We start from the raw sequence: 13748 nt of genomic DNA, 5'->3' as shown, positions 1-13748 counted from the left end.
TTAATAGATGGGCTTCTTGAAAAGGGATAAATCAGGTGTAGGAGAATAACAAAGAAAAGCCCAGTGCCCTGGAAATGAGCTGTTTTTACTCACAATATTTCGACACTGAATGTGTGTGGGTTTTTCTCATACCAACCAATTCTCCAAAGTTCCAGAGACCAACTGGGCGCCCTACAATTTAATTGAATTCTGACCCTAACTACACAGAGCTGGTATCAGACTGTCAGCTTAAGGGCTCAGTGTCACAAGACTGTCCTCACTTTGGATGCCAGTTCCAAGTGTTAGGTCTCTCGGTTACCCTCACTTCTGTCTGCTTTGGCTGCAAAGTAGGGGGAGATAGTTGTTCTTAAAATTCCCCTTCCTTTTCAGACTTAACAGCTAAAATGTCTCACAAAACTCTGGAAAACACTATTTACTAACTGGTTTGTTATAAAGGATACAAATGAACAGACGAAGAGGTACATATAGCAAGGCACAAAAGGGTCCGGACGAAGGAGTTATGGTCCCAGTGGAGGAAGGACACCACATTCCCAGTATCTTGATATGTTCCTGAGCTCTGGAGGTTTCTGAACCTTGTTATTAGTCATTTAAAAGTTTTTATGGAGGTTTCCTTATGCAGGCATGGTCAATGAAATCATTGGCCACTGATGATAAACTCAGTAGCCACCCCGTCTCCCCTTCTTGGAGTTTGGGTGGTGGGGATGAAAGTTGCAACCTTCTAATCAGACCTTGTTTTTTTTGGTAACCAGCCCCCATCCTGAAGCTATGTAGGGTCCCCTAGCCACCCGCCATGTCTTTAGCATACAGAATACATTTATTACTCTGGAGATTCCATGGACTTTAGGAGCTGTGTGACAGGAAGTAGGGACAAAGACCATTTATTTTTTTATTCTATCATTCCCTGATAACAGAGAGGTTGTGATCATTCCTGGGCCTAAAGAGGCAAGGGAGGGGTTGGCCATCAGAACTTGGGACAGAGAGAGCTCCTACTAGCTTATTGTAAGTTAGACATGGTCAAACATGAATGTTCCATGGTAACTCTAAATCTCTAATTGGAAAGATTGAGCTTAAGGTGCACTTGCTTGAAAGCCAGTTCAACTTTTCAGTTTTAGAATTATGTGATTCTTTACGAGGTATTATTTTGCAAACTACATAAGCTGTAGTAGAGAGGTTTCAACAGATCGTCTTGCCTTGCTATTCATTTTGTTTGGAGCAATGTCAGAGGAAGGTTAGATTGTTGCTGGTGTTCTTGAAAAGCCCCTCTTCTACCTTCCTCTTCATGAGAATGGGGGGTGGGGGCTTCTTTGACCATCCCTGAAAATAACCCAGATAGGAAAGTTTGTATGTCATAAAACTTCCAGAAGGTTTGCAGCATTTTTTCCTGACAAATCTATTCATGAATTTTCCGGAACTCTCAGAGTATTGTCAGAATCATTTTAGCTCTAAGTAAACAAAGATAGCAAATGGGTGGTGATTTGGCTAGATCATCATTTTTATATTCTCTGGCCAGCCAGCCACGTATTTCCCTCTCTCCAGGTACTCATCTCATTTTTCCTTACTTGGTTTTTATCCCACTCTTGTTCTAATTTGCCTCAAATTGATTACTATGATTAAAATATGTCACGTATCGTTGGCAGGGGTTTTTTTTTCCCTGTATGTATAATTCTGTGTATTTGAATATTGATGTGGTTGCATAAAATATTCCTATTCATCACAACTTGATAGCTTTCAGCACTATTTGGAGTTGATTTTCCAGACTGCTCTCAATAACCAAATAACCTCATAGACTTCCTGGGAGCTTTACTAATATATAGTTTGTCTTCTCTGGGAATAAAAAGCTTTCCATTTTATTTTATTTTGAGGTTCACTAGCCCAGCAGGTGGACCTTAGATACTGTTTTTTTCAGGTGCCAGTGATACCCAGAGTGTTTGAGGAAGGTCCGAGGTTGGTTATTCCTTTGTTAAAATGCGAAAGTGCATCTGTGCTGTGGAAGGGCTGGAGCAGTGGTTGACACGAGGCTGCAGAATGGCATGGGGCTGGGGTTGAACTGACGTGGCTGTTTCTCCATGTCTCACCCGTGTCTGCCTTTTTTTTTTTTTTTCAGCCACCCAATGTAAGCATGGGGCTGTGTACGATACCTGTGGTCCAGGATGTGCCAAGACCTGTGACAACTGGAATGAGATCGGTCCATGCAATAAGCCATGCATTGCAGGCTGCCACTGTCCAGCAAACTTGGTCCTTCACAAGGGAAGGTGCATCAAGCCAGTCCTCTGTCCTCAGCGGTGACCTTTGTTCTGCTCTTAAGACTTTGAAACCTGGTGTCCTTGACACTGAAGTGGAAGAGCCAATGAAGGACTGCAGTATTTGTGTGCGGATTCTTCACATACACACACAGAGAGTATATATGTGTACATATATAGATATATAGATATATTCAGAAACATTTCATCATTTATATAAACTATAGGTGGATTATTATATGTATATTTTTTGCTATAAGACATGTATTATTTCTAGGATCCTAACCTGTAAGCCATTGGAATCATTGTATAAATAAACCAGGTGTTGGTAATTTAATAAGGCAGCATGCAGACATATTGGATGGCTTTAACATCACATACATTTGTCATTTTTAAGAAGTTTTCTAAGAAACCCAAATTGCCTGCCTGCATTAATTTTAGCTTTGAATCAAGACTTGCAGTTTAGTGGAAAATGTGTTTCTCTGGAGAAGGGCAAAGTTATCCAGGGGCATTTCATGCTTCCAAGAAGAGGAATGTATGCCTGAGAGAGATGGCTGGTGATTGGTGACAGGTCCTAATGGTGCATGGAAAGCAAGGGATAGGTTGTTAGACTTTCTTGGGTCATGGTCCAATATTATTTCCAAAACCGATTGGCTTGTTGCCAAGAAATATATATTTGTCAGTCGAGCATAGCCAAAGAATTGAATGGTTTCTTGCCATCTTTGCATACTCTTTGAGTCACCTAATTATGAATGTGTGTATGATGGATGTCCATTTATATGTCACAGTGAGATTAAAGAATGTTTGGGTGATATGTTAGTTTTATTGAGCATGAGCAGATATTTGGAGAAACTTTTGCACAACATAAGAGAAAGTAACCATTTCTTTGAATCTTAGAGCAATTGAGGATGGGCAAATATAATGAGTTGATGTAAGCCATCTACCTTGTGTGACTATTCCATGTGTAAAATGAAAATCACTAATTAATTCCAGGGGATCCTAGTCCAGTGCTATTTGGAGACTGTTAGTATGTCATAATTATTATGCAGAAAGCCTTTACTGACCAGTTGATTTAACGTCAGTCCAAACAAAGACTGGTCTCTGTACTTGCTCTAATTTACTGGTAGTTTACTACTGGTCATCACGTGAGCTTCCTGAATTTTGTTTTCAGTTAATAAATGAAAATGTCAACAAAACCAAACTTACTCATGTCTAAAAATACTATGTTCTATAGTGTAGTCAATAAAGGGCTTAATATTTAAAACAATGTATTTTCTCTTCCAAGATGTGCTGTGTTATACTTCATAAGTAAACCATATCAACTTTGGGCTCATCAATTTTATAACGGCTTTATTTAGACATATTTTATATAACCTACAATACTTAATTTCTGTAGAGTACTATTAATAGAGAAGAGCAAATCCCCAAATTTTTGACAATCCGTATGTTGCCATTGCCTGTCATGCATTCGTAACAGCTCAAGTATTAATTTGGATTCTTTGCTGGGACATCTCCAGCTGTTTGAGTAAACTGAATAAAGCACAGAGTGTAATACTGACTGGCTGGGACACCAGAAAATGTGGTTGTTGTTGTTTTCCATGGGTCCTAAATATCTTAATATCTGGAACCCAAGGTAGCCTGGTCATTGCTTTAGTGCTACATTTGGAAAGAGAGCTTTTTAGGGGACTTAGGTTCCAAATATAGTTGTGACCTTCTCCACACTGTTTAAGCATTTGGAGCCACACTTTTGCTTATCTGTAACACAAAGAGGCTGGGTGGCATATGAGCAAGGTTAAGAATCAAGAAAACGAGACACCCTGCCGCTGATGGGATTACTTGCACAGAGATCTGAGACCATCGGAGTTCGCACAACTCTTAGATTTATAATCTCATGTATTTCCCCCTGTACTGAAAGGAAGGATAGGGCAGATCAGTGGACCTCTCCTGATTGGTTCCTTTTTAGATCATCTTTAATTCTTTTAGATTATCTTTAAATTCCTTTCCATTTCACACTGAGTTTTCACTTTATGAAAGAGGGACCACAGAAGGGAAAATTGTGGATGGTTATTTACTACTCGTGATTCATCCAAGGAGTGAGTGATGATTAATAGCCCCTATCCCAGCATTTTCAATCACGTCTGACCATGGTGAAGGAGATGAAGACTCTTCCTCATGGACCAACTCTGGCAATTTGGGTGGCTTGATTACAAGTTTGTGTGATGTATTTTTATTCACGGCTAGTTTAAATATTGTAAATTTTTTCATTCCTAATTCTAGAAAAAAGAGAAGGCAGAAAGGGCAGAGGGTTATTGGTGCCTACTAATCCCAGCAGGCAGCTCTGTGATGGGGGAGCATGGTAAAATGAGCCGAATGGTCCGTTTGCCATGTTCTGGTTTTGGCCATGGCTATAGATGAACAATGATTTTATCAAATGATTGACCAGAATGGAGGTTAACCAAATGCTTCAATGGCAGTGGCCTCATCTTAGTTACATATTTTCTTTTTTTTTTTTAAAGATTTTATTTATTTATTTGACAGAGATCGTAAGTAGGCAGAGAGGCAGGCAGAGAGACAGAGGAGGAAGCAGGCTCCCTGCTGAGCAGAGAGCCCGATGCGGGGCTCGATCCCAGGACCCTGGGATCATGACCTGAGCCGAAGGCAGCGGCTTAACCACTGAGCCACCCAGGCGCCCCTAGTTACATATTTTCAATGGGATCTCAAGGCCAAACTCCTGCAGGGTTAGAGAAGTGGAAATGAATATTTATATATATGTATCCCAGGCTAGTAATTCATGTTGGTGACACAGTATATATAAAATTAAAAGATGGGCTAATATCACGCTACTTACATGTATAAAATTCTTATTTTAACTATGCTATTAGCTATGAATATTGAATTTGATGAGGGACAAATGCCCTTGAGGAAGAACAAGCACAATCATGATTCCAATTGCAAGTAGCTTGTGCTCAGTAAGAGGAAGTCCTTTCCTGTCTCCCTGTGAAAATAGGAATTTTAAAGATTTTGAACATAAAGTTTTGAACTTGGAATAAAAATGAATATTGGATGTTGACAACAGCAATTATTGATGAAAAAGTTGAGAATCATCAACTCTTCAGGTGGAAGGTCTCCCTCTAACTTGTTGAGTATTGCCTGAGTATCTGACCACCAGATTGTAAAGGCCATCTCCTGATGAGATGAGAAGAGCCCAGTGGTTGACTCCTCCCCAGCTTTTGTTGACCGGATAACCTATTTTGACTGGAAAACTTTTTCTTATTATGAAATGTTTCAGACATATAAAAAGACATAGAGAATAATGTAAACACCCATGAATACATTACCCTAATTAAGAAAAATAACCTGGTAGGTAGTCAATAAATTTTTCTTACATAAATAAAATCAAGCCAAGCCTCATGGTTGCAACAGCTCTGTGTGGCACTCTTCCTTGTTGAGTTTCTGTTCCTTAGCTGCTCTTTGTCACTCACATTGATATGGATCTGACAAATACTAAAGATGTGAGCTGGAAAGCTCCTGGTGTGGGAGAAGGAAAATGCCTTAGGGGACAGGTGCCAAGATATTTTAATTAGCTATCTCCTCCAAACATAACCCTCAGGAGCAAGCAAAAATGGTTTCCAATTCTAAATCCTGAAGTAAAAATCTTTTCAGAAACCAGGATTTTAATTCTGAAAATGGAGAGTGTTCAAGTGGCTAAGAATGAACAAAGAAGGAAGCGAAGCGAGACCAATTCTGCTGATTATGTTGACCTTGAATTAAGAACCCAGACGTTTAGCCTTTAAGGGGGCCCTTCGGGCTTTAAAACCATGTTGCTATATCGGGCTTCATTAAACCGATTGAACAGCACACTCCTGCATGAGATCCCTTTTTACCGTGGTTCCCTTTCAGATTAATTTTGAGCCAGCCAGCTTTGAAAAGATGAATGGCGGGGAGAAGCTTGGGAAATCCACACAAACATGAGCCGTAGAGGCGAATTCAGAGTGAGCCTGGCCAAGCAAAGCAGGAAATGTGTTCCGGGTAGAGGGAGAACAAGGCACCAAGGCTGCACCGGAAATGATGTGGTATAAAGATGTGAATGGAAGGCCTCTTACGACTGCCAAGAAGCCTGAGTTTTACTCTTTGGCGCATTACTTCCCAAAGTACTTTATGTCACAGTGCATTCAGAAAACAACATTTGTCTGGGATGGGGTAAAAATACAGGGCTGTTTGCCGCTAGCACTTCTGTGATTAGAGCTTTGTCTCAGTGAGTGGAGGGAGGTGGGATTTTTCAGGGAAAAGGGCAGGTGGGAGGTGCGTGAGATAATCCAGGTGAGAGGAGATTAGCCCCCAAAACCAGAATAAAAAGAGGAGAACTTTGTAAGAGCTTGAAAGGCGGATAGACAAGTTTGTGGCTTGCGTGATGGGGGTGACAATGAGTGCCAGGCTGTCACATAAGGAACAGGGGGAGGAGGCAGATTTACAGAAATTCCTCTTGCAAATCCAGATGTTTTCTTTAGGTTGTGTTTGGTTCAGTTCCCTAGGCATTCTGAGCATTCAGATGAAGATACGGGCCTTAATACTGTGACAATCACAGTTTAGGTCTTGTGACTTGTGGTAAACCAGAGAAGCACACAGCTGGCCGTGGAGCCCCAGAAAGCCCAATTTGGGGTTTTGTGTTTGGGAGTACATCAGTGAAAGTTTGCTAGAGAAAGTGACTCCTCAGCTGAGCCTTGCTAATCTAGAGAGGTTCTATTTATTCCTTACTAGGTCCAACAGGCTCTATGCAAAGAGGGATGTGTGTGTGTGTGTGTGTGTGTGTGTGTGCAAGCGCGCGCGCAGGGATAGTGCAGTTTAAGGCACTTACCCTTCATGGATAAGGAGAAAAATAAGCAGGTAGCCTGGGCATGCAGAGAATAACATGTGTTTTGGTACTTTGGGGGTAAAACAAATCCAGAGCTTTCCTGAATTGCTGCAATGTGGCTCACACCCTCCAAGAGGTTTTACAAACTCCCCTTGATTTCTAATGGGATGAGCCCAAGCCGAATTTGAGGACATTCAGGCATTTTGTTCTAAGCCCTTTTTTGCTTCCTGTGCCTGGGTCTGTTCAAGCATCTTTGATGTGTCTTCTGAGCATCCAGAGAGGGAAGGAAGTGAGAAGAGAAGGCTTCTAGTAAGACTGTTCTGTGTGACCTTCAGTGTTGACCTATCTGGCGAGGAGACATCTTTCGGACTCATTAGGCACTGGTTGCTTTTATAGGGCTATCCAAGGCAGACACTCTTAACCACTGCTTTTACTGAGTTGGCTGTGGCCTGATGGCAGGAGTAGGGGAGGCTCAGGGTCCAAACACTGGAAACCAGTGTCAGCAGCTCTGGTCACACCAACAGGTAAAATATCTGGAAAACATAACTTACTCAGAGTTCCGGTTGGAACAATCTTGTCATGTTTTAGCCACATTATGTCATAATCCAGTTTATGCTTTAAAAGCTGACATAAACTTCTCTGCTTCCTCCAACTGGAATTTGGCTTTCTAAGTAATTCCTCTGAGGGGTTCTTTCAGCAGCAAAATTTTGGGCTTTAGGAAATGTTTGTGGTGATGAAAAAGTTTCACTTTGGCTCCAAAAGTGTAAATACCATTTGTTATATTGCCATTTTCACCATGTTCCGACATATAATTTAAAGAATTGGATCCTGAACAGCTCCTTCTGGCTCGGGTACTGAAGCAGGCATGAAGGGGCGAGGAAGGCAGCAGGAAGCCCGGCCAGATCTCTCCCTGCACTGAGCCTGCTGCTCTGGGAGCCCGCGATGTGAGGTGTTTCTGCTGGATCACCTGCAGGCTTCTGGAAGGAGGAGATTTGAAGGATCCTCACTATGAATTCCCACTGCCCTCCTGAAAAAAAGCCAGATCAGAGGTACCCTGTCTTAAGGAACAACTCTCTTGTTCACTTAGTTTGTTCTCAGAACTAACTGGCTATGATAAGAAATTGAAGTGGGAAGAAAGTGAAGCTGAAAAGACAGGTTTATCCACAGCATCTGCCATGCCTATCCCCCCCCCCCCCCAAAAAAAAAAAAAACCTCAGGGAGGGCATAGGACGGGCTGCTTGATCATGCTGAAAACCATTCTCCACTCTGTTTCATGTGATGACATTGGGGGAGTGTCTGTCTTCACAGAGCAGCTCAGCCTGAGCAATTTCATTTCCATGACGGATCCACATGGCTATGTTAATTCTGTGATTCTCTGAGATGCACTGGGAAGGATCCTTCCAAGGATCTCTTAATTTACTAGGCCACCCCATTCAAAGGCGCTGACAGGTGAATTTAGTTTTGATTTGCCTGTTGAGATCCCCCATAATTCACGGCATGATTGTCTTGCCCTTCTTTGCTTTGCCATTAGCTCGGGCCACAGACTGGTTGCATTGTTTTGGTTAAAGGAGATAAAGATGGCGGCCAGAGGAGGATCCCAGAGGAACTGGAATGTCCAGCTTGGCTGGGCAGTGTTTGCTATGCCCAACCATGCCTGAGGATCAGAGTGGACCCATCAGCTTCACCCTTTTGCTTGGGAATAGAGAGGGCAGCAAGGGAAGGAAGGCTTTTTCCATATTAATTCTCTCTGGATTTGCTATTTTTTTATTCTGAGGGGGAAAATATCAAGGAGCAGTATGGGATACACATTTTAATTTTTTTCCTTAAAAGAACATGGGTAAAATAAAAATTGTTGTCAAATTTGGGGAGTTTTATATTTCACTGGCTTCAAGTTCTACCCAATAGAATGTATTGAATGTTAAAATTTTCATATTTACTGATTTCAAGTGCATACATTCTGAATGCAATTTCCAAAGCAAAACTTGTTTTCCTTGAAATTGGTTCCATAATATATTGTTCATAGGACTCACTCATTTGGACTATCTGTTTGGTGATAGCCAATGTATGGAAATATCTGTCTACATAATGTATACACATTTTATTTTTCTCACATAACAACGTTTATTATCTTTTCATTGGTAGTGCATGTGACTTCCATTTGTTTCTTCTCCTTCAAGCATAAGAGAACAATCCTTTCTACTGGGGAGGAAGAGGCCCGGGAGGAGACAGGGCAAGGCTGTGAGTCAAACAGCAAACATGTAACAGAAACAGCCCTGTGTACCTTTCTGCAGCCCCATGGAAGTGCGAGAGTCAGGCAAATGAAGCTTAATCTGTGTTGCCTTCAGACAAATGGAAGGAAGTGAAGTACAGTTTTGAGCTTTCCATCCTATGAACTTCATGGCCTGATACACATTGTCTTCAGGCACAAGCCTTTTATGACACAGGGGAACAGAGTCCCCACGTCTAAAAACCTCCACTGAACTCCTTCAAAGCTGTGATCTGTCATCCAGATGTCTAGGCAGCGGGGGGCAGGAGCAAACTTCCCGATGACTGGTCTCCATCTGGCCCGAGCCGGCGGGATGTCAGGGACTATGTGGGCCTGGTCCCACTGGGTGCTTGAACTGTGGATGTGAGCAGGTGCCCCAGGTAAGCCATCACAAGTCATGGGTACCAGTGTGTACAGGCCTGGGGAAGGGTCCTGCCAGATGTCCACGGAGCCTGTAGGACTGGCTGGCCTTGCTGTTTCTGTTCATGCTTCTTCCCTAGGAGGAGAGGGAAGGTTTTCCCTCACAGACCATGGATCTCAGCATTTCCAGCTAAAGATCTCAGCAGTTGGAGTAGAGAGTGCTGGGCTAACGGCAATGCTTCCTTGAAGAGAAACCGATCGCAGTGTAGCTTCTGGACACCTTCTACCAGGAGTTCAAACCAGCTGTCCTGTCAGCTGTTGATCTTTGACCATTCCCTTCTACGGCTGTTCCTTCCTCTCACCTTCCAGTTCTGGCCCTTATTTTTACTTCTTTCCTTCTCTCCCTAAATGGAGTTTTCCCAGGCTTCTCTCTCCATCTCCCTGTCCCTGTTCAAACTGGCCTGCCCTCCTGGCAACCTATTATGTTCTAGTTCTTTCCTGGCACTCTTTTTAAAAATATAGCTGACTGAGGCCTATGCATTATCAGTTTTAGGTATCATATTTATATTGTCATTTTCTTATCTTGAGTCTTCTGGCATTTAACATCTTTAAGCAGTCGCCTGTTTCTAACGTGGGTATTTAAGGCACTGTGTGAGATCAGAATGGAAGAACTTTAGAGGGCAGGAGGACTTTCTGTGGCCCCAAGCAGTGTAGAGGCAATGTGGACCCTACCTCCACAGAGGACTGGCTCTCTTTGCCACATGCTCTGTGAACCATTTTTTGAAACTTCTTCTGGTTGTAAAGCATTCTTTCCATTTTTGTTTTGTTTTGCTTTGTTTGTAGAATATCTACAGTTTCTGATGTCAAACATTCACTGAAGAAAGAATTATTTCATTTTCTCCATTTTTGTGTCCTGACCCACATCCCTCTTCCAACGAACGGTGGCCTCAACTATTTCCCTACAGCTGTATGAGTGAATTTTGCAAAACTTTTCCTTCTAAGGGTCCTGGATGAAATTCCAGGGGTATGACATCAAAGCACAACTCAGTAAAATCGACTTTGTGGCATGTCTTAAAGATAATGTCATCCAATCAATCCAAGGATAATATACAAAATTTATTTGCCATCCCTAGGCTTCTCTCTCAAGGAAGCTCCAAGTGAATTTGAGTTGTTGTTTGTGCGCTGTAGTGGGGACTGTGAAGTCTTTCCCTGACTGTTGGAAAGAGGGCCATGAGTTAGTGGCAAGAGTTTCATGAGAGGGGGACCAGTTTGATCTGCCCCCCTGGACCTCAGTGATGGGTTGGACTCCACCATTACCCAAGATCACCCTTCAATCATCAATAAAGACACACACTCAATGGAAGAAATTCACTACTCCTTTAGGAGTCTTTTGGAGAGAATTTTATGATCCATTCGACCTTTTGAGATACAGAAATTCCTGAACATAAAAACGTAGCAAGGCAGCTCAAGCTGCTTGTCAAATTGCAAAGTGGAAACCTCAGCTTACTACAAATTGGTCTAATTAAGCTTTATTAAAACCAGTACCCTGGAGGGGCGCCTGGGTGGCTCAGTGGTTTGGGCTGCTGCCTTCGGGTTGGGTCATGATCTCAGGGTCCTGGGATCCAGCCCCGCATCAGGCTCTCTGCTCCGCATCAGGCTCTCTGCTCCGCAGGAAGCCTGCTTCCCTCTCTCTCTCTCTCTCTCTCTCTCTGCCTGCCTCTCTGCCTACTTGTGATCTCTGTCAAATAAATAAATAAAATCTTAAAAAAAAAAACAAAAAAAAAACAAAAAAACCGGTACCCTGGGTTGAATTTTTATCCCTTGCACAAAGGATGACACTGCAGATTTCCACATACTACACAGGCGAGTCTGATGCTTTTACGGGTGAAGTTTCCAAATGGGGGTGGCAACTCTGCCAGGGACAGCATCCCCGAAGCCCCGGGGAATGTATAAACTGCTTAGTAATTGCAGTCTTCATTCGGGCAAATTAAATGAAGTGAAAACAAAAGCCAGGTCCTGTCTTTGCAGCGTCTGTGTGAGCAGGCTCTGGCTGGGGACTGGGGGCTGGGGGCCGGGGAACGGACGGTCACAGGTGCTCCTGGGAACACAGCTGCTGCTGCTCTCCCCTTCCCCCAGAGGCCCCTCCTCTCACTCCCCGTCCTCCGGCCCTGAAACCTCCGGGGACTCTTAGTGGAGGGGAGAGAATCCCACCCGACGCGGTCGCCGCGCTGACGTTCGACGACAGGCTTTCGTTCAAACGTGAGCGCTCCACGGCGCGAGGACGCCGCGTCGGCGGGAGGCCGACGTCCCAACACAGGACATGCTCTCGTCTTCTCCAGCTGCCCTGCCAGGGCCAGGGAAAGAGTCACGGGCCTGCGAACAGTGGGAGGTGGACACGCGTCCTCTGGGTGAGTCCGTGAACGTGGGCGGCGCCGGCCACCCCCGGGGCCCTGGGACCCTTGGGGACCAGTAGCCCCGTCTCCTCCGCGCGCGGTGCTCCCGCTTCCAGACTCAAGCTGTCCAGCCGCCCCCGCGCCAGCTCCCCCTGGACGTCCAGCCTGCGCCTCACAGGCCGGCCCAGCTCCACATCCGTTCTCCTCTCGGGCTCTCCCGCCTTCTCTCCCTTCCGGAAATGGAGGCCGCCGCCAGGTGCAGAGCCTGGGGGAAGGGCGCGCTTGGGGGACGTTTATTTTGGGAAGGGAACCCAGGGAACAGTAGTGAAAGATTGGGGAGAGTCAAATGGAGAGAGGGAAATCCCGCCCGAGGGAGTATGGCTGGGGTCTTACCACTGTGGGCTCCGGGGGCTCAGCTTCTGGTGGGTTCTCTCCGGAGAGGCGGCGTGTTAGCCACCCGTTCCCCACCACGGCCCGTCAAGGTCAGAAGTTGCCCCCGCGGTGTGAACGTCTGGGATCTTCTGGTTTACACAGGTCCCAGAATGCCTGGAGCAGAAAGGGCAGGAGATGCAAAGTGCAGGGAGGCCAGAGGCGCCGCCAGGCTGCGCACTGCCCCCCACCCCTTCCCCGCTCTGTCCCTCCTGTCCCCTCTGCCCGGCAGGTAGTTGCCATAGCAGCTGCCAGAACAAAAAGGAGGTGGAGAGGTTATGAAGGGCACAATAGCTGGGAGCTGTCCTTGACACCACCCCGTCTGCACCTCCTATTCTACTCCTTAGTAATTCTTGTCAACTGTACTTTTCCTTTTAATTATTCTTTTTAAAAATTAACCTATAATGCATTATTTGCCCAGGGGTACAGGTCTGTGATTCATCAGTCTTACACAATTCACAGTGCTTACCATAGCACATACCCTCCCCAATGCCCATCACCCAGCCACCCTATCCCTACCCACCCCACACCCCAGCAACTCTCAGTTTGTTTCCTGAGATTAAGAGTCTCTTAAGGTTTGTCTCCCTCCCCCATACCATCTTGTTTCATTTTTTCCCTCCCTTCCCTCCACAACCAACCACGTCGTGACAAATGGCAAGATCTTGTCTTTTTGATGGCTGCATAGTATTCCTTTTCATATATATATCACCTCTTCTTTATCCATTCATCTGTTGAAGGACATCTAGGTTCTTTCCATAGTTTGGCTATTGTGGACATTGCTGCTATAAACATTTGGGTGCACGTGCCCCTTTGGATCACTACATTTGTATCTTAGGGTAAATACCCAGTAGTGTAATCCCATTCCTATGCTAATTTCTCTTCTCTCCCCACCCACCAATGTACCCTGAAGATAGGGGCCAGAGTAAACTTTTAAAATCTTTTATCATTGCATGGTCTGCCTCCTTTCAAAATCCAGCAACTACTTGTCTCAGCTGGAATAAAATCCTAAATTCTTCCTTGGATGTACAGAAGCCTGTATGTTTTGACTCTTGGCTCCCTTTCTGATCCCATCAGTTACTTCTTGGACTCCTCTCCCCCTTTCACTCTGCTCTAGATACTCAACTCTCCACAGACCTATCTGATGTCTCCAGGTGCCCAGTTGTTCCCACTTCCAGGCTTTTCCACTTGCTGTTCCCCTCCCCAGAATG

The 13748-nt window shown here is 44.5% G+C and overlaps 2 protein-coding genes across 6 annotated transcripts in view; both read left to right on the top strand.

Annotated features, from left to right (window-relative positions):
- The window catches only part of BMPER (BMP binding endothelial regulator), a 247090-nt gene extending 243583 nt beyond the window's left edge, over nt 1–3507 (top strand). For 4 of the 5 annotated variants that reach the window (XM_082691759.1, XM_082691758.1, XM_082691761.1 and 1 more), the window contains one exon: nt 2105–3507. In XM_082691759.1, coding sequence (XP_082547885.1) covers nt 2105–2286 — 182 coding nt within the window. In that variant the 3' untranslated portion in view covers nt 2287–3507. The remainder of the gene's footprint in view (nt 1–2104) is intronic. The other variant, XM_082691760.1, reaches the window with a different exon arrangement.
- An 8043-nt stretch (nt 3508–11550) lies between these two features.
- The window catches only part of LOC309844980 (uncharacterized protein), a gene marked incomplete at its 5' end in the record, with an annotated part of 76498 nt that continues 74300 nt past the window's right edge, over nt 11551–13748 (top strand). Inside the window, 2 exons of the mRNA XM_082692418.1 lie at nt 11551–11602; nt 11762–12126. Of these exons, the coding sequence (XP_082548544.1) occupies nt 11551–11602; nt 11762–12126 (417 nt within the window). The remainder of the gene's footprint in view (nt 11603–11761; nt 12127–13748) is intronic.

Source organism: Mustela nivalis (assembly GCF_964662115.1).
Source record: "Mustela nivalis genome assembly, chromosome: 12".
Lineage (NCBI taxonomy): Eukaryota > Metazoa > Chordata > Mammalia > Carnivora > Mustelidae > Mustela > Mustela nivalis.
The sequence above is the reverse complement of the archived record's forward strand: the minus strand, read 5'-3'. Positions and strand labels throughout refer to the sequence as shown.